Source organism: Eleutherodactylus coqui, chromosome 5 (genome assembly GCF_035609145.1).
Source record: "Eleutherodactylus coqui strain aEleCoq1 chromosome 5, aEleCoq1.hap1, whole genome shotgun sequence".
Lineage (NCBI taxonomy): Eukaryota > Metazoa > Chordata > Amphibia > Anura > Eleutherodactylidae > Eleutherodactylus > Eleutherodactylus coqui.
The window spans coordinates 212,074,504-212,099,222 of NC_089841.1; the positions used below are offsets into that span (position 1 = coordinate 212,074,504).

At 42.0% G+C, this 24,719-nt stretch overlaps 1 protein-coding gene across 1 annotated transcript in view; it reads right to left on the reverse strand.

Moving 5' to 3' along the window:
* Positions 1-779: 779 nt before the first annotated feature.
* The window catches only part of RORB (RAR related orphan receptor B), a 195,643-nt gene continuing 171,703 nt past the window's right edge, over positions 780-24,719 (reverse strand). Inside the window, exons 5-10 of the mRNA XM_066602002.1 lie at positions 24,429-24,550; positions 22,048-22,180; positions 17,369-17,476; positions 15,185-15,295; positions 5,179-5,291; positions 780-935 (exon numbers count right to left, since the gene is read on the reverse strand). Coding sequence (XP_066458099.1) covers positions 780-935; positions 5,179-5,291; positions 15,185-15,295; positions 17,369-17,476; positions 22,048-22,180; positions 24,429-24,550 — 743 coding nt within the window. The remainder of the gene's footprint in view (positions 936-5,178; positions 5,292-15,184; positions 15,296-17,368; positions 17,477-22,047; positions 22,181-24,428; positions 24,551-24,719) is intronic.

The following is a 24,719-nucleotide window of genomic DNA, read 5'->3' on the forward strand; positions in this document are numbered from 1 at the left end:
ATACATTGGCAATTATTGTTCAAACAATGGCTTCTTTGATTGAAACTTGATTGCCCAAACATAAATTAAATACATAAAATTCAAGGGGAAAAACACAACATCATCAAAGAAAGACAGAAAGAAGACTATCAGAGCTTGAGTGTAAGTACAAAATTACACCACGGCAAAGGTGCAGTTATCGGTATATATATATTTATATATACAAATATTTAGATATATCCTATATATATAAATATATATATATACCATTACCATCTACACATGCATCTAAAACATAGAAATAAGTCAAATTCACTTAAATTAGAGATGAAACAGTAATCCAGAAAGAAGAGTAATACTGTAGAAGTATATGCTCATAATGATATCTACAATAAAATTCTATAAATTGTCGTCTCTCAAATTATATATATAAAAAAAAAAGTAAATACACCCAGTGTTCTATATATTAAGATAGATGCTTCGGCTACCAGAGGGCTTTGCAATACCTTTTTATTATCTGCAGCAGCCTCTGGCAGCAAAAGTGTTAAACGGTCAGTTCCAAAGGAAAACCAAACAGTTAATTAGAAGAAGAGAAGAGAGAGCCCCACTCAGAGGTGCATATTTACATTCTTCAAACTGTAGCGGTGAAAAATAATTCTAGTAAGTGCAGGACATTCCTAGTGCTGCTGTAGTGATGTTTGTTTTTTGTTTCTTTTGTGGTTTTCGTCAGTCCTTTTGAGCACATTTCTTTTGTCTTAGTAGTGATGCATTCCATAGCTAAGTGAAAAATCCCACTGTCTTCACTTGCAGCCAGTGCTTGAGTCAGGGTTAAATAGCTCCTTGTACAATGGAGGGAATAGAGTATTCACTATCTCGGGGTGAGATTGCTTAAATACCTGAAGCTTCTCTCCATGTAAGTTGCAAAGTGCGGTTATGTTTGGTATCTTGGCTATTAACTGTGGACAAATGAAAGAGAGAGTTAAAATATCAATCCGGTCTTCAATCAGGTGATAGAAGTGAATGTCAGAAACAGAAACGGGAGTGCAAAAGGACAGGACTACTGCATGCTTGTTTTGGGTTGCAAGGGTTTAGGGAGTCAAGTTGGCCAAAAGGGCATTTTTGTATGGGGAAAGGGGGATAGATCACTGTCAAACCACTGTGGTGGCGATTTATCAGCCATAGTAACAAAGGATTGGCCATATTGAAATTCAGCATGCCCAATCCCTCTGCTTTTCCTTGACAGGGAAGAGTAGGGAGGTCTCCGTGGATTGTCAATTGAGCCTGGCAAAATTGGCAGGAGGACTGACTTTTATCTTATGTATATAAGAAGGCCGGAGGAAGACTTAATAGCTGTCTACAAATATCTGAAGGGCCATCAGAGGGATCAGCCCTATTCTCATTTGTATAAGGAAGGACTAGAAGCAATAGGATGAAACTGAAAAGGAGGAGACACAGATTAGATATTAAACAGTGAGGGTGATCAATGAGTGGAACAGGTTGCCACTGGAGGTGATGAGTTCTCCTTCAATGGAAGTCTTCAAACAAAGGCTGGACAGACATCTGTCTGGGATGATTTAGTAATCCTGCATTGAGCAGAGGAGTTGGTCCCAATGACCCTAGAGGTCCCTTCCAACTCTACCATTCTATGATTCTATATGGCTTGTTTCAGCTTCTAGTTGAACTATGTATCTGGGTTGGGAAATTGGACAAACCTAAACACCTGGCTTTTGAAATGGATAACCAAAACATATTGGGCTAGCTAATCAGCATACAGGCTAGAATATGTATTGTGTCCACTGGATATTACACTTATTGCACTTTTTAACATGCAACCTGTAACAATCTAAAATTAACTTTTTTGAATTTCACCCATTAGTCACTATGCAGTACAATATAACAATGATATAGAGGGATATGTACTGTAGAACTAAAACATTTCTGGTAAACCCCTTTATATCTATTGGCATATCATTTTGTAATATGAATAATTCAGGATTTTTACACTTCTTTTATCAATGATTATGTCTCTTTTTATTATTGTGTTGATGCATTGTGCTTCGATGTTTTCATAGGAAGTCATGACTAGTATACATGTTACATTAGGAAATTAGATAATCCTTTCTTGAGACAAAGGGGGAGATTTATCAAAACAGATGCCAAGGATGACCGGAGGAGTTGCTCATAGCAACCAATTCATCCTTTTGCTTTGCACTTTCCAGTGGATTATGTTGAGTACAATCTCTATACAACACTATGGAGTGAGTGAGCATCTCTCTCACCATGTACTCTGTGTGTATGTAGGGTATCAAATGTCAAGCATGCAAAACGAAATTGCTTGAACTGCAGATAAAACAGAGAATCCGGAAGAGGCTGGGAGGTTTTATTTGGATTCACATAATAACCCATGAGTGATGATCAGTGATTGATGTGTGTTGAGAGATATTTGATGTGATATGACAACTGTGAAGGTGTAGATGATGCAGTCAGAATGGTGAGTGATAGATCAGGAATGATTTTATGTAACACTTTACTTTCCCACATGTCTATATGGTAGAGGATAGTATATTAAGGTTTTTTTTATATTTGGAATTTTTTTAGTTTAATGTAATATTTTCAGGTTAGATACGTTAACATTTTTGCTAATGAATTGTGAAGTTCTAACATTGCAAGAAAGGCAGTAAGATGATCAGGACTAGAGATGAGCGAGCGTACTTGCTAAGGCAAACTACTCGAGCGAGTAGTGCCTTATGTGAGTACCTGCCTGCTCGTCTCTAAAGATTCCGGGGCCGGTGGGGGGGAAGAAAGCTGCGGGGGAGAGCGGGGAGGAATGGGGGGAGATCTTTCTCTCACTCCCCCCCCCCCCCTGCTCCTCCCTGCTCACTCCCGCAACTCACCGCTCTCCCCCGCCGGCACCCGAATCTTTAGAGACGAGCGGGCAGGTACTCGCATAAGGCACTACTCGCTCGAGTAGTTTGACTTAGCGAGTATGCTCGCTCATCTCTAATCAGGATGTATAATGAAATACGTTTAAATATGTCCTAATTTAATATTTTCATAAAACCATTTGAAATTAACGTGTCCAAAAAATAAATTTATTAAAACACCAGGACATATGTAAGTCATAGCATTTTGAGCCAGCTTCACACAGACATATTTGCGCACGCAATACGCAGCGAATAGAACCCATTGATTTCAAATGGTTTGTTCACTTGTGTGTATTTTCCTGTTCACTTCGGATGCGCCCCCAAAAATGCAGCATGCTCTATTTTTCTGCGCACTTGTGCACCAAAAATCCCCATAGAACTCATTGGGGATGAGAAAATGCGCATGCCTTACGCTGGAAGGTGCATGAAAAGAACACATATTGAACTAATTAGACTAATTATGTCTGGGAGCATTGGTGCATTGTTTTTGCAAGGCTTGTGCATGCAAAAAGTACAGTGAGATACACTGATGATCGTGCAAAAAAATCAACGTTTGTTCCGCAAATATGCATACGCTCGCGTGAATCAGGCCTAACTTGGTAAAAGTTCTATTTAACTCATTCTTCGGTATACTTTTATAGACTGGTAAATGGCAGATCTGCCTATTCAGTGAGTAATCCCAGATAAGCACCACTGAATAACTGAGCAAATGTACCATTCAAAAAATTTAGGTAAGTTGGGAGATACCCCGGTTGGAATTGTGAAACTTTGTTTATTGTTAAACTTTGCTACATTTGTATTCTGAAGACTTATCTGAAAGTGCAGGTATATTTTAAATATAGTGGCGTGACACCAATATAAGCAAACTACGCGACTGCTATGGGGATCTGGAGCATGGAGGCCCAGGAACGAATGGCCCTGCCCACTTTCATATTGACAATTCACTGAGACCCGCTCTCTCATGCAACCTAGCAACATTTTTACCAATAGATCCCTCATTCATAGTACTGTCAGAGTTTCCAGATGCTGGGCACTCTATGCGGACGTTAATCTGACTCTTCTGAGGCTAGCACAGGGGATAGGGGATAAGTCAGGTTAGCCTTCGCATGGATCTCCATCGTATGGAACCTCTGAAAGTTTGTGAGTGAGAGATTTGCCTGTAAAAATGTTTGTAAGCAGCCAGACTCATAGGCTGGTGAGCAGGCAGGTACTACTACTAGATGGGGCAGGAGCCACAGAGGGGGCACTACTACTGAATGGACCTCACAGAGGGTACAATATTACTAAATAAGGTCAACGAGGAGTCACTATTACCGAATAAGGCCACAGAAATGGACATTATTACTAAAAGGGACTGCAGAGGGGGTACTATTACTAAATGGGGGTCACAGAAAGGGCACTATTACTAAATGGAGCTACAGAAAAGGGGCTTATTTAGTGTGGGCATTATCACTATAGGGACAATACTGGGAAGAGAGAGTAGGGGGAAGCTTGTGAGAGTGTGCTTGAAGAAGTCTTCATGATGGTGTTGGCCTAGATCGAGAAGAATAAGGAAATGGATGTCACCAGAGAAGATGTGACCTGTGATCACTGGAGGTAACTGCATGTAATCACTATCACTGTGTATCTCACTATTATTTGGTGACTGCATTAGTTAGAGGTATACTAGAATTTAGCTGCTTTATCTGGGCCCACCATGTTAAAAACAATACTGCTACTTTCTGTCCAAAACTCCTATGCAGACCTATGTCTCTATGGTAACAAACTACTTTGTTTGTAGTCTGTAACAGTGGAAAACATGGGTTTACATATGAGCTGCATACATGAAATGGCAGGATAATTATATTCAAGCATATTTAGCAAATTTGCTTTATTTTTCACTTTAGAGCCATAGGTGCATGGGAGCAATAAAATGTTTATATGGGCGCTACAATCCATTATTTGGTTAATTTCACGCTAAAAAATGAATTAAAAGTTAATAGTGAGTATATAAAAAAGTGAATGAAAAACAAAGAAAAGTCTGTCCTCCTTGTCATTGCACATATGTAAAGCATCCTGCATGTCATGTGTAATGTGGTGCCCCTAAATACCCTGTTAAAAAAATATGTAGTTAAACCTGACTAGCCCTGATGCCTTTTAACACCGCTATGTGCCATCACGCAGCCTACAGTCTGAAGAACAATATTTTTCTAGACACTTGTCATGTGTTATTTAAGTTCAGGATGTCACGGCTTTACTTCTACATGAAAATGCACTTCTTATGACTAGCACCTACCTTTGCCAATGTCTCATCATCTAAGTGGTTCTTCTGAATCACATGCTGAAGTGCAAAATAAATTCTCTCTTGAAGCTTTTGAACTTTCCTCGGTTCTATGAGCCATGGCCTTTCTGAAAGGGAAAAAAAGAGATTTATAGAGTTAATTTATAAGGTTAATTACCTGCATAGCATACACCAATATCAGCATTTTGGTTATGCGCCCCCTCCATTGACCTATTATGGATCTTTACTAGAGATGAGCGAGCCTACTTGGCCACGTCCCTTTTTCACCCGAGCGCCGCGATTTTCGAGTACTTCCGTACTCGGGTGAAAAGATTCGGGGGGCGCCATGGGTGAGTGGGGGGTTGCAGCGGGGAGTGGGGGGGAGAGGGAGAGAGGGCTCCCCCCTGTTCCCCGCTGCTACCCTCCGCGCCGCCACGCCTCCCCCCGCCCCCCGAATCTTTTCACCCGAGTACGGAAGTACTCGAAAATCGCGGTGCTCGATCGAGTAATTACTCGAAATGAGTACGTTCGCTCATCTCTAATCTTTACTATATAGTGGAATTAAAATAAACACTTATATGACTTATTACTAGGGAGTGTACAGAATCGCAGTCTAGTATCTTACTCCTTTCCTAGCAGTTTGAATGACATGACCTCTTTTTGATAAAACGATTCAACCTGCATTCATGTTCTAATAACATATATTGCTCTCTGATTAGTCAATGCTGATCACGTGATCAGCGCTAACTAATCAGAGAGTAGTGCACAGTGGGCATTAGAAAATTGCAGTGGTCATCTTGGGTGGCCAAAAACAGGGCCTACATTTGGTATAATGGAGGGACAACAGCAGAGAAGAACAACTGTAGGTGATATACCCTCATCTGTCTTTGCAACACAGTTTTGTTTTGGGACCGGAGGGTTTCTTTAAGGGGTTATACACCTACTTGATTTCTAGCATTGCGTTTACAAAAAACGCACAGGTGTCCTATAGTTAAAAACTATGGGTATATACATGCCTACCTAAGACTGGGGAAGCATTGGCATACGTATTTGCACATGACCTCAGGAAACCCATTAATTTATTCTGTATACAGTATGTGGCCATCAGATAAAAAGTAAAAATCCAATCAATGTACACACTTTCATATGTATATATAAAAGCAGCCCTAAGTTGTCACTGTTATCTGTTAGACGTGACCATTTTTAAAGCAAACCTCTTGTCACGGGACAAAATTCTGTCTCTGGAAAAGAGAGGCAAAGGGGGAAATTACATGCACTTGTTCTTCTCTGCCGCCCCTCTGATTCATCAGTTTCGAACCCTGTTTTCACCCATCCAAGATGGCTGCAGCAATTTTCTAACTATCTAATGCACATTGTGTACTGCTCTCTGATTGGTCAGTGTTGATTACATAACTATCTTTGGCCAATCAGAGGGCAGGCATAGTGTATTGGTAGTCTAACATTACAATTAAGTAGTCTGAAGATGCATCAATCATCCTGGATGCCTGAAAGCAGGACCAGGAACCGACGGATCGGAGGGACAGCAGAGAAGAACAACCCCTTGCCCCCTCCAGTTCTAGGGCAGAACTTTGTCCCCAAAACATAGGCTTACTTGAAGGAAAAGCAAAAGGATGACAGCAGAGAAGAGAATAAAAAACTCATAGACAAACTTTTAATGTTCTTAAACCATTAGAACACATCCTGCCCCGTTGCAAAAAATGCTTGTGCTCTTAATATTGCTTTGTCCTATCTTACTTAAATGCTTTATGACATCAGAATGCGGCTCTGTAGCAAATAGTCTAGTGTCATTGGTGTCTTAGATACACTCCAGTCAAGTTCTGACTTGTAAAAAACATACATTATATATAATCGAAAACCATAGATTTTACTCAATTACCCAATACAGTCTACATAGCCTCCAGGATTTTAAGGCTACTTAATAAAGAACACTCGGTCCAATTACCAATCTTAGTCTTATTCTATCCCATCGCCAGCCTCACACTCTGTAAACTACACTAGGTGCACCATTACCAGTTAAAGCCCTCTGAAACCCTTCACTCCATGGTTATGCATCATGATTGGCAGTAATTCTCAACCAATTTTACTAAGAGAACCCTTGAAAAACATCTTCCTAATGGAGATGGGAATAGAGTACTGGTATGCCCTTGTTCATTCATTGTCCCATACTGTCCATTGTGTCTTTGAAAATGACATTAATATTAGCTTATGTTAGTAAACATTGACCGGATAGGACTAGTTCTCTTGGATCTCGAACGTGGGAGATAGTGTCTCATTAATTTTTAGTCTGGCGTGGGGAGCTGCGTACAGAGAAAAAATAGCCGAGATAAATGATGGGGGGAATTTAAGGCGTATTAGAACTCTTTCCATGAAGATCCAGCTCACCCTATCAAAGGCCTTCTCGGCGTCCATGCTGACGAAGGCCATCGGTATTTTCTGACTACGGGCGTATTTGGAGGCATGAAGCAATCTCAGACAGTTTTCTTTGCCCTCCCTGTCTTTCACGAAGCCGGCTTGTTCTGGATTGATCAGATTTGGGATGAAGTCTCCTATTCTTCTGGCTAACAATTTGGCCCAGATCTTGACGTCCAGGTTGATGAGCGATATTGGCCTAAAGCTACTGCATTGTTCGGGGTCTTTACCCTCTTTATGAATGAGGGTAATATGTGCCTCTTGTGCCTGTCTGGCAAGAGGGGCCCCGCTCAACAGCGCGTTAAAGGTCTCCGTTAGTCGGGGTAATAATTGTGGCTTAAAAGCTTTGTAATAATTTAGAGATAGGCCGTCAGGACCTGGGCTTTTCCCTTGCGGGATGGAATCGATGACTTCCTCCACCTCCCTGCTCGTGATCGGGGACAAAAGTGAGATAGCGTCTGTCTCATTAAGATTCTTCAAATCCAGGGACTTCAGGAATGCGTCTATTCTATCCGGGGAGCTGACTAGTTCTCTTGATGCCCAAAGTAGTGTTTGAAACTGTTCCTTTACATTACCATTGGTACCTAAAGTTTAGTATGATCAGCTCTTGGCTGATTCAACAGGTAGCATACATGTTTACCTCTGCTCCGCATGCATATGTATGTAGCATATTGCATTCTCATGCACTCACAAGGTTTGTTTGGTCATAGGAAAATATCTAAAGGTAATCGGGGCCTCAATGGTGCCGTAGGCAGCAGCCTAGACCTTGTTCCAGTAGTAACTAGTAACCACTGTGGACCACTTTTGGAGATCGACAAGCCATGAAGTTTGGTAGAAAACAGAGGGGAAGGGGGGAAGGGATGTGGGAAATAACTATACATTACATTGGAGGAGGCAAATGTGTGTCATGAGTTCCATTAAAGAATGAAGATGTCCAGTTTTTCTCTAATTTCCCGTTGGAGTCCCCATTCAATCCCATATTTAGATATCCAACTTACTCCCAATACCTCTGACTTACTAGAGGCCAATTTCCCTTTACCATGACGAACAATTCAAAGGCTAGGCTTACACGGGCGGACCGGATTCCACATGCAGGAGGCCCACAGCAGATTTTGTCTGTGAGCCCGGCTGGCAAATGTGCGTAACTATTTTCCAGTATTGCAGATGACCACTGTGGCTCATGGTCGGTCATGCGCAGTGCAGTTTTTTTTTCAATATTTGTATTCCCAGCACCGTCGCTTAGTGATGACTTGGGTAACCGCAGCCCATACGCAATGTTAATTGCATATGGTCGGCGGGTCGAAGGGCCTTCAGTGACTTCAGTGGAGGCCATACACAGCAGAATAGAGCATGCAACGATTTTTCCTCCACTCACAGAATACGCAATTTGTATCCACGAGTGTGAGCGAAAAAGCGAAAACCACATGCTTTTAAAATGCCTGCGCTTTGCTGCGCATCCTCCGATTGGACGTCGATCACGGATTCCGCAATTGCAATTCGCCCGTGTGAGCCTGGCCAAACAGACGTAGATAGACTAGCCACCCCAGAATTGAGCTGGATGGGTTGAATTACTATATACAAAATCAGAATATTTTCTGATCACAACATTTCCGTTTTAGAATTAAAGCCAACGGTTATCAACACAAGTCATTGGCACACAAGCATGTAACATCCCGAAGACGATGCCTACTTGTAATATAATACCCGCAATGTACATACTGTACTTCGGATTTTATATATTTTTTCTGGTAAATATGATAAAGGATTAGGCTTAATTAAAACCAGGGCAACAGGCAAAACAAACGCACATAGAAAAGAATGGATTAGTACTCTGACTTCACTTAGATTACGAATGCCGGTCTCTCAGAAGGAACATTTTTCAGTCAGCTAAATGAAAATGCACCGTGACAGTCTGTGGTTAAACAATTTAATCATAAGAATATCCCCAGAAGGATTCTCTTTCACTCCCTGTCTCTAATGCTTTCTAGTTAGCAACAAGGAAAGAGGATTTGATGTAAGAAGACTGGAGACTTAGAACAAATGTATTGACAAAAAGGAGGATGTGTTACTCTGCGGAGAGAACAACTCCTATTGTTAGAAGAGGCTTGGATGCCTTTACGACACTTTGCCAGACAACCACAATACAAGAGAGTCGTAACGTTAGTTTATATTGGAGCTAGTTTACCCCTTATTGACTGGCATATGTTGCACCTTAAGGACCATAGTCCCATTGCAAGAGCCATAACTAGACATGAGCGAGCATACTCGGTAAGGTGATTTACTTGAGAGAGCATCGCCTTTTTCGAGTAACTGCTGGCTCGTCCCTGAAGATTCGGGGGGGCGCGAGGGTGAGCAGGGGGTTGCGGAGGGGATCTGGAGGGAGAGAGATTTCTTTCACTCTCCCTCCCCGTTCCCCTGCCACCTGCGCCCCCCCCCCCCCTGAATCTTCAGGGACGAGCCAGCAGTTACTCGAAAAAGGCGATGCTCTCTCGAGTAAATCGCCTTACCGAGTATGCTCGCTCATGTCTAGCCATAACTCATTGACCTAGCCGTATGAATGTTTGCTTTTAGTGGGGTGACTTGTATTTTTTAATGGCACCACTCTGGGGTACATAAAATGTGCCGTATAACTTTTATTACATTTTTTGGGTGGGAGATGGAAATCGCCTCCCGGAAATTCTGCCATTGTTTTTTGGGTCTTTTTTACAGGATTCAGCATTTGGTAAAAATAACACAATACCTTTGTTATCTGGATCCGCACAGTTTAATGCGATACCAAGTTCATATAGATTTTTAAAATGTTTTTGGTACTTTAGCACCAAAAAAAGTACTTCTATTTTTTTATTTTTAAACAATTGAATCCGCATTGCCGCAATCTAAGGCCTTAGTCAGACGGGCGTTTTTTCGCGTGATTTGCGCCTGCGCATGCGTCCGGCGATTTTTTAAAACCATTGCTTTGCAATGGTATCGGACACATGAGCACTTTTTATGCGCTCGTCCGATAAATTATAGAACAGAAATCGCAGATCGCACCTATCTGCGATCTGCGTTTCCTGTTCTCTTCTCTATATGCGCTCAATGGGGCCGGCGGCAGCAGCGCCGGCCCCATTGAGAACATATAGAAGACAAATCATTCTTCTCTGCCACAGCTGTAACAGCTGTGGCAGAGAAGAATGATGTTTGCCCATTGAATTCAATGGAGCCGGCAATACAGCCGACTCCATTGAAAGCAATGGGCTGCCGGCGTGCGCGGGATGAATTGTCAGGAAGGGCTTAAATATATAAGCCCTTCCCTGCAATTCATCCAGAAAAGTGTTAAAATAAAAAAAATATACATACTCACCTGCTCCCGGCAGCCGGAGTTCCGCGCGGCCGGCCTGCAGTGGGTGTGAAGGGGGTGTGAGTCAGACCTGCCCCCTGATTGGCTCAGCGCCCACTGCAGGCCGGCCGCGCAAAACTTCGGCTGCCGGGAGCAGGTGAGTATATATATATTTTTTATTTTAACACTTTTCTGGATGAATTGCAGGGAAGGGCTTATATATTTAAGCCCTTCCCGACAATTCATCCCACACTCGCCCGCAGCGCATTGCTTTCAATGGAGCGGGCTGTATTGCCGGCTCCATTGAATGCAATGCACTGGACAGCTCCGGCCCGTTTCTAATGAAACGCGGCTAGGAGCAGATTTTCGGGCACCGGTCACGCGATTTGCGGATGCGCATCCGTCATGCGATCCGCAAATCGCGCGAAAAAACGCCCGTCTGACTAAGGCCTAAGAATGCAACATTATTATTTTTCCAGCAATGGGGCTATGTGGTGACTTGTTTTTTGCGGGAAGAGTTGAATTTTTTATTGGTACCAGCTTGGGGTGCTTTTGACTTTTGGATTGCCTTCTACTGCGGTTTTTAGAAAGTGAACAAAAGAAAAATAGCAATTCTGGCATTACTTTTTAAAATTATTTTTCAGGCACTCACCAAGCGAGAGCAATAACAAAATATTTTTTATTGTTTGGTTTATTACAAACGAGGTAATACCTATTATGTGCTACTTTTTAAAAACGTTTTTGGTATTTTATTGATTTAAATAAGGGGCTTTTGTGGGGGAAATTTTATTTTAAAACTGGCTTTTTTTTCTTTTAAATGAAACATTATTGGACTTTTTTTTAAAGTATTTTTTAGTCCCTCAAGAGGACTTAAAGATGTGATTGTTCGATCACTAGGGTAGTACACTGCATTACGTATGAAGCTCTTTCCTTGTGCATGCAGTCTAAATACAAACTGTTCCCTTCACAATGACTTGGGCTGGCTGCACACGGCCGTGATGGGCTCCACTGCGGAATTCCGTGGCGGAGCCCGTCACGGCGACCCCCAGAGACCCTAATACTTAAATAGAGCATGTTAAATAGAGCATGTGACGCACCGGCCGCGGCATGTGACACACCCACAGCGTCACATGATGCGCCGGCCGCGTCATATGACGTGGCTGGCGGTGGGCGGGGAAGCGGTTTCACGCCATCTTCCACTGTGCTACAGCGGAAGATAGCGTGACGGACGGCTTCCATTGACTGCAATGGAAGCCGTCCACGCGTACACCCACGGCAAATAGAGCATGCCGCGGGTGAGGTCGGGTGATTTCACGGTGCGGAATTCCGGATGGAATTCCGCACCATGAGCACTGAGCTATTAGGTTCAATAGAACCTAATAGCTGCGGGCAGCACGGCGGATCTTCACCGCGTATTACGCGGCGGAAATCCGTCAGTGAGACGGAGACCTAAGGGTCTTTTTATACTGAATTGTTCAGAATATTGCTGGAATGTGCAAATCTGAACAATAATCATTCAGTGTAAATGCTGCCAGGGACTCAATGATGAACGATAATTCGTTCAGTTATCGTTTGTCGTTCAGTCTTGGCAGTCCTAAAAATCAAATGATAATCCAATAGGTAACGGCTGATATTAATCTATACTCATTTTTTCTTGCCTCCAACTTCTCCTCCGCAAGCTCAGCTCTTCTTTGGCTCTAGGTATCACTGCATATAACATCCTGATGTCAGCCCTCCAGGATGTTGTGTGTGCCATGTTCAAATGATTCCATTATTCGACATTAATAAGTGTGTCTGACAGTACTTGTCATCACTATTTACAATATATGTGGTCATCGTCCCTTCCCCTCTGCTACATGGGGATTGTAAGCTAGGTGATAACTACACATGCAAAATAATCTTACGGAGAGGAATCCATTGATATGCACAATAATTGAATATGTCTCAATGTTGATGTCTAAATTATGAGGTGTGAATTTGAACTTTGGGGTCTGTAATAATTTTATTGTCTGGTCTGGCTTAACCCTTTCCAATCCACTGTTTGATGTCTAAAGACATTCTGATTGAAGGCTGTACAGCTCCGATGTTGAAAGATGTCCATCAGGGTATTCTTACTGTAGATTACTGGCCGCTCCGTTGTCGGGGGCCTCTCCAGCATGTCACATACCACAGTACTGGCTCTGGCCAGCAGATGGCGCCATTGTATAATGGCAGAAAGAGAAAGCCCCCTAGGAAACCCTGAATCCAAAATTGGATTGCAAAGTGTTAAATTAGTTACATAGGCTTTTTAAAAATGTCTTTTTAACAGCAAATAGTGTTTGTGATCACTACTGCTGGAAATTACCTCCCTCTATAGTGTCCTCAATATAAGATTCATATAGTGAAGACAGCGCAGGAACCAATCAGGGGCAGCTCTCAGCTGTCATTCAATAGCTGAGAGCTGCCTCTGATTGGTCCCTGTGCTCAGCCAATCAGAGGCAGCACTCACTCACCCATTCATGAATTCATGAATGGGTGAGTGAGAGCTGCCTCTGATTGGTGAGGGCTGTGACTAATCAGAAGCAGCCCATTCAGCAGGCGGGGATTGTAAAATGAATACTACACAGAGCAGTTCAGGAGAACTGCCGGCCGGCCGCGGCTGCACTCCGGCTGCAGGGACAAGGTGAGTATATATATATATTTTTTTTTTTACACATTTTTGGATGATTTTCAGGGAAGGGCTTATATTTTTAAGCCCTTCCCGAAAATTCATCCCGCGCTCGCCGCCATCCCATTGCTTTCAATGGAGCCGGCTCCATTGAATTGCAATGGGTTGGACAGCGCTCCTTTGATCGGGGCCTTTTCACCGAAAACGGTGCTAGCTGCAGATTTTTCGGGCGATTTTTCGGCCCCGGTCACGCGATTTGCGGATGCGCATCTGTCCTGCGATCCGCAAATTGCAGCAAAAAACGCCCGTCTGACCGAGCTCTTAAAAGGAACCAGAAGGGGTTGATGTCGGGGTGCAACCTCAGGACTGACTGCAGATGTTGGTGCAAAATTGCAGGCTGATTTAAGCCATTTTGATCCCGCATTAAAATCCTGACTGAGCTGTGCAGAATTTACCATGACTTGTGGTGCGGAGTGCGGACAATTCCACCCATGTGTAAGGGCCCTGACTGTTACTTGGCAACATCTCTGCAGGAGAATAGCTGAATGCCCAATCAGGCATAGACTTGAGCAGTAAGAGAGAAGAATGAGAGTGTGAAGGATGCGAGCTGAAGGTTAGAGAGGACAGCGGTGTGTTACCTCAGATATATGCCAGAACATTATAGGTATAAAATCGTAATCAAAGTTAAAAATACTTCTATGGAATGTAAAAAAAATGTAAAATAAACAAAAATGTAATATTCAGAAAATCTATTTTACAAAAAGTACATTTTGTTAAATATAAGTCCTAAGGCCGGTTTCACATCCGCTTTGGAAACTCCGTCCAAAAGCCAGGCACTTGAGCAGAAACTTAATGGACCCCATTATAGTCAATGGGGCCCATTCGGTTTCATCCGTAACGGAATCGTTCGGTCGTGGGGATTCCCTTTTCCTGCTCACCGAATGGAGCAGGAAAACGAATCACCCCTCCCTGCAGATGTGAAACCATTCTACAATATTGAGCAATATACATATATTTGGTATTGACCTGACCGTAACAACCTATACAATACAATGATAGCATCATGTACGAAACAAAAGAAAATAATAACTACTGCAAAATTGCTTTTTTCAGTATTTTTGCCAAGATAAAAAGGAATAGAATTTAAACGTTAAAGTGTATGAATAAACAAATGGCACCTAGGTCAATTACAACTATTCTCCTTACAAAACGAAGCCTCATACAGCTACATCGGGCAAGAATTTAAAAAGTCATACCAGAGTTCAAGGAAGAAAAATTACAAAAATGACTGTGGTCCAAAATTGGCCTGATTCTCTATGGGTTAACCCTTTCCAATCCAATTTGCATCCTGGTATTCCTAGGGGGCTTATTTTTTTTCTGCCGTTATACAGCAGTGCTATCTGCTGGCTAAAGCCAGTACTGCATGAGGTGACACATTGGATAGGCTCCGACAGCAGAGAGGCTGGCAATATACAGTAACAGAACCCCGATGGACGTCTTCCAACATCGGAGCTGTACAGCCTTAAATCATAATGTCTTCAGAGGTCAGACAGTGGATTGGAAAGGGTTAAGACACAGATACGAGCAACAAACAAGCAACTGATGATTAATATTATAATGATTACCTGGTGATATCAGGACAGCCGCAGAAAACAAGGCAATTTCTTCCTCAGTCAGCTGAAGTGAACATAAACTTTTTGCAAAGTCGAATGCTTCATTCACTAAATCATCAGAACCTGCAGGCCAAGCAAAGCAGAGTGAGAACTGGATGCTAATGACGGTTCAATTTTACTTGGAACACAGCTTGTCGTCCTGCCAGGGAAACAGGTGCTAGTAGAAAATAGTATTTCGGTTAGTTAAAATTTCAGATTTTCAATCAACATCATGTGGAGAGCTAGAACAAAAAGACTAGATCTAATTGTCTTTTTAAACAGAAGGCTTTTTTATGTCTATATTATACTCTTTTACCAGCGGTTATATTTTCTCATGAAAGTGCAGCACTATTTAGCACTGCTTTTATTCCGGTGTAATTGACTGAATAATTGAAATGATAATTAGTATGATAATAATGGAGATAGGACCTGTGAAGGCTTTTCACAATCACCAAGTGTAGGCCAAAAGTGCATAAACAGAATCCCATTGTTGATTACCAATGAAGCCCTCAGGATGACATTTAATACTGTAGATTACAAAAAAAATATGGACCATAACTGTGTTCTAAAATATTATAGTCTGTTCTCAAAAATAGATTTTTAAAACTGTTTTTACTTCATCTATTTCCGAAAAAATTGAATTAGAGCTATAACACAGAAGGACATATTAGAGCTTGAGTGGGTAAAAGATGGCAAAATAAGTTAATAAATGGAATGGGCGGACTACAATACCCAGAGGGGCTATCAAAATTGGGGTTATTTAGCTTAGAAAAAAAGGCGGTTAAGGGTTGACCTGATGACTGTGTATAATATATCAGGGGACAATACAGAGATCTCTCCCATCATCTATTTATACCCTGTGACTGTAATAAGGGGGCGCCCTCTATGTCTAGAGGAAAGGTTTTGACACAGACATAGAAGGGGGTTCTTTACTGTAAGAGCAGTGAGACTATGAAATTCTCTGCCTGAAGATATGGTGATTCTGAACTCAATAAAAGAGTTCAAGAGGGTCCTGGATGCCTTTCTTGAGTGTTATGGATTACTTCAGAACGGTTGGTGATTTGGGGAATTATTCTGATTGCCCAATGGAAGTCAGGGAAGGATTTTTTTCCCCATTAAATGGGCAAAATTAGCTTCTACCTTTTTGGGCTTTTTTGTCTTTCTCTTGGTCAACACTGGGCTGAATTGGATGGACATATGTCTTTTTTCCAGCCTAAGATACTATGTATGCAAAAATAAATATATACAGCATGTCATGCAAATCCCTAAATCGTACAGGTCCAACGTGGATAAAGCAAACTGTGGACCACAGCTTAAAGCTGGTATACAGATGTTTATAAATAAGGTGCAAGTAGTACATATTGGAGTGCGCTCACTTGAAATTTTGCACTAAATGTTGCAAAATAAATGTCACTTCTGCCACATCTAATCGTATGCACTTCTTTACTTTATAGACTTATATACTTATTTTTTAAAAAGTTGATCAAATTCACTAAATTGGCACCCAGATGTATGTGAATATAATTCAATTGACACTTTCAAGCTTTTAACACGCTCATAAAAGCTTGAAATGTTGAAAAAGAAAAGTCACATCGGTAATGTTTTGCATTATTGACACGCCTAGAGATGAGCGAGCATGCTTGGTAAGGGCAGTTACTCAAGAGAGCAATGCTACTTTCGAGTAACTGCATGCTCGTCGAAGAAAATTCGGGGGGGGGGGGGCGCGCGGGGGACAGCGGGGGGGGGGGGGGGGGGGGGGCGGGGGGGGGGCAGGTGGGGAGTGGGGGGGAGAGTGAGAAAGATCTCTATCTCCCCACCGCAACCCCCCGCTCATCCCTGCGGCCCTCCCGAATTTTCTCCGACGAGCATGCAGTTACTTGAAAATAGCATTGCTCTCTCTTGAGTAACTGCCCTTTCCGAGCATGCTCGCTCATCTCTAGACACGCCTTCTATAATGTAAGAAAATAACAGCACGAGTGTAGAATTATTAGAAAAATATATTTTTTTAAGGTCAGGTAGATTTTTTGGTAAATTTCTTTTTAATTATTTTGTCTATTTGTTCACAAAGATAATTTCCTCATTTTGCCCTTTTTCGGATCAAAGTGTAAGTAATGTGAAAACCGAATGTTCCAAATAAATGTACAATTAACTGGTTACCTAATGACTTGAACATCTGCATTCCTCCATATTTTCCTTCAAACAGAACAGTGTTGTTTAATGGATTGAAGGCACGGCACATTCTTACTAGAACTACTTCCAAACAGCCTGGCAAGGAAAAACAGATAAAATACATTGGTACATTGATGGTCACCACAGCAGGTGCTGCATGTCCTTCCCTGAATTGTGCACATATGTACGTAAAATATGGATTTAAAGTCAGCGGGATTTCACAATCACTTTATGTAACAAGCAGTTATGTTTGTAATTCTATAAAGCACTTTAAATGACTGCTATAAAATGATTCTCTGTTACCTGCCAGCTTCTTATTTAATTGATCAGCAGTGCTAGAACAAAAGCTTAATTCTAGACTTATGAAATAGGATATTCTGTAAAAGTCAAGATTCACACCTCATGCTTCTCAACAACAAACAATATGGATAGCACTGACTAGGTAAAGGGCTTGTCTAGTTGTAAACTGTTGATGGCCTATTCGTAAGATAGGCCATCAATAGTAGATCAGCGGGCCTACCGGGATTCCTGCTGATCAGACACTTGTGCACTGCGCAGAATTCTGCTGGAGACAAACAGCATCATTCCCATTGTACTGGCAAGGATTGGTATTTCAGGAAAAGTTCCCATTGACTTGAACAGAAATTTTGCCTATAATACCTCATCTGGCCACAACAATGAGAAATTAGCTGCCTACTTCCTACAGAAGTTAGCTCAGTGATCCCAGCTAATAGACCTCTACTAGAGATGAGCGAGTATACACGCTAAGGCACATTACTTGAGCGAGTAGTGCCTTAGCCGAGTATCTCCCTGCTAGTCTCTAAAGATTCGGGGGCCGGCGCGGCGCGGGGAGGGGGGGGAGAGAGGGAGATTTCCCCTCCGTTCCTCCCCGCTTTCCCCCGCCGCTCCCCGCTTTCCCCCGCCGGCCCCCGAATCTTTAGAGACGAGTGGGGAGATACTCGGCTAAGGCACTACTTGCTCGAGTAATGTGCCTTAGCGTGTATACTCGCTCATCTCTAACCTCTACCGATCTACTATTGATGGCTGTTGCAGTGGTTCTGAGATTGCTGCCATACTGATAGTCTGGTGCAGGTTTTGCAGGTGGTTCTCTATCTTCTGGCCTAGGTGGGTGTGGTATTAGGTGAAACATGCTTAGCTGTACCTGGGGCTAATTATCAGGATATTTAGTCTGGCTGAGGCAGGATAGAATTGCTATTGAATCTTCAGTCTAAGTCTAAATGTGGTCTCAGTCAGAGCTCTCTTATTGATCGTTTATTTGACGGCTGCATCTAAGCTAAGTTTGTATTTATTTTCTATTTGTGTTGTTTGTTTCCCCTGTCCCACGTAGAGTCAACTAAGGGCCGACATACAAGGTCAGAGATCAGATACGCCCTTGTCAGGGCGAATTGCTTGCGTTTAGGCACATCCCTGTCCCTGAGGTTATTTTGATAGGGTAAGAGTGCCCATATTTTTTGTTTTGTTTTTGTTGTTACACAACTTGCGCACATTTCTGCGAGATCTGCGGGTTACGGATCCAGCATGTCCTGGGTGACCGTGACAATGGCCTAAACATCAATAATTTACAACCGAACAACCTCTTTAACTATGTTCTTAGGATATGTCATTGATATCTGATCTATATGGTACTGATGGATGGAATCCCCATTGACCAGCTGAGTGTACTGCAGCTTTTACCCCTTCATGAAACTACACTCCATGTACATACAGTTCTGTGATGTTGTGCAGCTCATCTATATAGCAATTCGCCCATCTGAATGCTGCTGGGAACTGCTGTTTGTACTTACCCTCGTATTTATACAGGGTGTAGTCAAAGAGACAGATTCAGCACTATATATCCCAATACTGGTATTCTATATGGAAATACCAAGAGTACACTTACTATTCTACACGATGGAATGACCATGGGCCCCTGGAGGTCCAGGAGCATGGATTACTGCTTTGTATTGTGGCAAAAGGATAATCAAAGTAGCCTCTTTCTGCTACGATAGGGGCAAATAACCCAGGAAGTCATCCACCATAACCTGCAGGAGATTCAGGTACTGATCTGTGTTGAGATTTCCTGGAATGAACACAGGTCCAACGACACCTTCCTCCATGTATCATAGCAGAAGTACGCCACTTTGAGTACACTTTCCTTACTTCACTCATAGCAGCAGTTTCATGGAACTTCGAGAGATATGGAAAGTAGATTTCTGTTTCTCACAGGCTACTTTTCAACTTTTCAGTTGGGTTTTACTCTCTATCTCTTACAGGGGTCACAACACAAAATTAAAAATCCATGTTCCGGGGTCCCAAGGGGCCTGTATGTCATGCCATCTTTTTGACTACCTGCTATGTTTTTCTTGAATAGTTTTTTTTTTTTTGGTGTGTTTTGTCCTACAAAAATTAAGAAAATGGACACCACATTATGGGGTTCCCCTTCTGAATATAGTGGAGAGTATTGTTTTTCTCGAAGCATTGGAAATTGGCATTTGGAAGCAGATAAGAAAGTCAGAGATCCAATAGATTGTATAACTATGATCATTCATATATATTCTTATGTTACAAGTTAAACGGAAAAATAATTCTAGAGAGTGTACATATATATTATCTAGTATCTGCCTTACTTAAAGGGACCCTTCAGTCCCAGAGAAACCAAGATGGCCGCACCACTTCTCGGAGTACCTAATTTGCACTGTATGAGCAGCACTGTTGAATTAGAGAAGTGTGTAGTGTCTTAGACACAGTGTGCATCAGGTAGTCAGAGAACCAATGCGGTCATCCTGGTTTGTCCAGGACTGGAGGGCCACTTTAAGTATTGTTAATCTATCTTACACTTGGTATATATATATATATATATATATATATATATATATATATATATATATAGTACTACAGTACTATAAACTCTTTGGACAATGTAAGCAATACGAAATTAATATTATTTAGTTCCAAAAGCCTTGTTATGTCCAGATCCAGCTGCAATAATTATGAATCTGAATTACGGCCAAATGCTGTGCTGTTTGCAATATTAATGTCATATTCAGAAAAGCACGATTTATTATTGCAACAAGCTGTTTAAAGTTCTCTGGAGATAAGTAGAATATGACCTTTCTCTAAAGAAGCATTTCAGATGCTCAGTCCCCTTTGCACATGTTACACACTACATAGCATTTTTTCATATAATGTCAACAGTTTCATTAAATTTAACCTTTATCTTGCTGTTCTAAAAAAAATATGCACTATCATACTGCTCAGCAATAGAAATTCTAATAATGCACAGATTACTGTATCTACATGAGGAGGTATTGTTACTTGTCAGATCATCTGCCCTGACCCTAAAGCTGGTAACACCGAGCCCAAAAGTACTTTCCAATTCAATGGGACACCATATTTCTCTCTCTGATAAAATGGCTTTTTGGAGCCCCTTTGTTTTGCTTTAAAAGAAAATGCAAATAAACTATAGCTATTAAGTGGTCTGCAAACAAGTTCTCTATTAGAGATGAGCAAGCACGCTTGGATAAGGCAGTTACTCAAGCGAGCATTGCTCTTCTCGATTAACTGCATTCTCATCCGAGCAGGCTCGGGGGGCGGCGGAGGGTAGCGGGGGGGAGAGAGAGAGACTCACTCTCCCCCCCCCCGCTCCACCCCACCGCTCCCCCCGAGCCTGCTCCGAGAATACAGTTACTCGAAAAGAGCGATGCTCGCTCGAGTAACTGTCTTATCTGAGCATGCTCGCTCATCTCTATTCTCTATATGTTAAAGCATCCTTGGGAAAACTTGCTAAATGTTAAAGAATATTCCAATTAGTAGGATAAAATCAGGACACTAAGTATTTTATCTGCTAGTATATGCTTAAAGGGATTGCCCGCTTATAAACTGTTGATGGCCTATCCTTAGAATAAAATATCCATAGTAGCTGGGCAGGGGTCTACTGTCTGGAACCCTCAATGATCAGCTGTTCAGTTGGTAGATGTACTCATGCACTGATCTTATTTCTGCAGGAAGCAAACAGCTCTGTTCTCTCTGCAGTGGCCATGCTTGGAATTACACACAAAGATTCCACTTACTTCAGTAAGAACGTTGTCTGTAATACCAACACTGGCCACTGTAGTGGGAACGAAGCTATCTGCTTTCTTCAGAAATCAGCTTAGTGCACAAGTGCACTGGCTGGATGGACAGCTGATCGACAGGAATCCCAGGAGGCAGACCCCCACAATCTATTATTGTTTACCTATCCTGATCATAGGTCATCAATAGGTTACAACTAGAGATGAGTGAGCACGCTCGTTTAAGGCTGCTACTTATCGAGTAACTGTGTACTCGCCCGAGCAGCATGCGGGGGGAAGCGGCGGGGGGAAGAGAGAGATTTCTCTCACTCTTCCGCCGCTCCCTCTCGCTCCCCACCGCCGCCCCCCGCATGCTGCTCGGGCGAGTACACAGTTCTCGATAAGACTGCTACTCGATCGATAAAAAAGATAAGGATTCATAAATATGTTAGAGGTTTCTAAGTGTTATATCACATAATATTATAGAACAACTACCTGTTCACTAGTTCCATCAAATACCAGATATCAGCATATATAACATAGATAGGACCGGCATATAACACATTCATTGAAAAACAACCAAATAATAAAGTGTAAGCCATAATCCCATCTGCTTACCTGATTTAAGTAACAATATTTGATCATTCTGGCATAGTTCCATAAAGCCTGTTATTCGCTTTGCAAACTCCACAACATACTGTATTGCATGAGTAATCTGGATGGCGCACTGTTGCCACAAAGCTTCTCTCGACTGTAAGACACCACAATAAACAGATATTAATAAAAAGTAAAACAACTTCATTCCAAGAATGGTCCAATTTTTACAACCCCTTCTTGCTAGAAGGGTCTTCTACCGCTTGTACCCATATGAGCCATATTATATAGTATGAGAAGCTGCGAGGGAATACAATTACCCTAAAGTACAACTACTGAAAAACTTGAGCACTGCATGGTGCCCACTAAACTCATTGCACTGTCTATGCTTTGCATGGTTGTAGTGAGTGGCGCTATCTGCTCTAGCTCATCTATGGAGGACCTGATTGAAGGACTTTATCATATCACCCGCTTCAGGCCATTTTTCCATTTTTGGCTTTATTTATCCATCAGTGGTACTGTTATGTTGTTGTGGGCTACTCTGCAGGGGTTTGAGTTCCCTGTGTACTTGTGTTCTGGATTACTGTTGGAATGGGTCTTGTCTCGGTGGTTAGGTAGGTGCACCTAGGGGTTAATTGGGAGGGTTCTTAATCCCTCCTCACACGGAGATCCCTACTAGTCAACTGTTCTGTTCAGTCTTCTTCTGGAAGCAAGAGAGATCATAGCTGGGTGCATTGGTTCCTCCAGAGTTTGGAGTTAGAGTTTCTGCCTGACACTTACAGATAAGTTCTGTTTTTTTGTTATTGGTGGAGTGTTCTTTTGGATTGTTTTATCATTATTTCCAGGTATCAGGGGGAAAGAGTACCCCATGTTCAAGCAGGAGTGCGTCCTTATTGGGACGGTCCATTCACTATTTAGACAGGGAAGTTCACATGTTAGAGTCCCATAGGGAGAGTTCCATTTTTATTTTATTTTCTCTTTTCCATTAACTATCTGCTTTCTGGGATCTGTGGTGTTAACAGTTCTCGTGTGTTAATTTCAGTAACAGTTACCGCTCTCTGCCAGTGGGCGTGACAGGTACTATTTAATCTACCATATCATGTACTTAAAAACTTTTATAAATTTCTCAGTGGATTTACATGGAAAAAACAATTCTGCCATCTTTAGGGGGTCTTGTTTTTATGGAAATAGGGAAGCTGTAACAATACCTGTGTAGCACCACCTATTGGATGGCAGTATTCCTTCAAATCAATGTCCAACCCTTTATACAGGTCTTAACAAAGATTGAGAATTGAAAACCAAGCCAGAATCTATACAAAAACTATACAAATCTATACAAATGCCCCACATCCAGAAAGCTAATGATCTGATTATATAACTCAGGCGGCGTCAGCCAATGAAAGCTGGGGCTGCATTAGCCAATGACAGCCAACAGCCATTCAACATTAAATGGCTGTGATTGGCTAGCGCAGCGCCGAACCTTTTCTCTCGAGCGGGCAGGTACTCGCTAAGGGTAATGCTCGCTCAAGCAATTGCCCTTAGCTAGTATACTCGCTCATCACTAGTCCATACCCATTACTAATGCCCCTGTGCAGGAATCCCCTCTCCAGAGCAACTGCAAAAAAGGGCTGATTAATTAGCCCAAAGGTCATGAAAAAAGATTGACAGGGACAAACAAACACCGGGCCCTTCTGTACAGGGTGATGAATTAAGGGCACTCAAGGGACCTGTTTTGATCGTTGCTCTGTGGCCCCTCCTATTCTATGCCTTGGTGCCCTAATATAATGGGATTATTGCATCTGCTCCCTTTACATACAGGAACAGCCGAAGAATAAGACCATCGGAGGGCAAACATTCCCTCCATATCTTGCAGTATGGTGCAAAGGTCACATTTTCACGCTATTTTCCGTGCATACATTTCCGCTAGATGCTGATGTAAAGCTGTACAGTGCTGAGAAAGAGATCCGCTGTATAGGAATATAGAAGATTTGTCTGCAGCCTTTCTTTAATTGGAATACCAACTCTCTGCCAGTTGAGGATAAGAGTCAGACCTTCTCCCACGTTTATTTATTGGACTGATGTAAAAGTGAATAAACTGAGGAAATGGATGCTGGTTAATCAAATGTACATAGATACAATGTGACATTTTCAGTGGGTTTTGATTCTGGATGTTTCTCAGAAAGCCTTATGGGCCTTGATATTTTACAATTGACATAACTGTCAGAAGGAGTGCAATTCACCATGGCAACTTCTACTGGTGTCGTGAATTGGGCACATTATAAAGCCTTTTAGAAAAACTGCTGGTGTTATATATCTTATACACAGATAGAAGCACATTTATACCTTTTGTGCAATTTTATCAAATCATGTCAGGTTAGTGGAGATTACAGTCATTTATGCTATACCTTGCTCTGGTATACTTTAATTTCTTCATAAGAATGAGTCTGCCAAGCTAACTGATGAAGTTCGTCCACTGTGTATTGACACGTCTCCAAATGGGACTTTATGATATTTTGTGCAACTCGATCTGTGGAAAGGACATAAATCAAACAATCATTATACAAATATGTTTGTGATGCTGCACATAGACATTAAAGGAACCCTCCGGTTTTGGGACAAAATTCTGTCCTGGGACCAAAGGCGGACAGGGTATATTGCTTGCAGTTGTTATTCTCTTATGTCTTTAACTTTTTCAT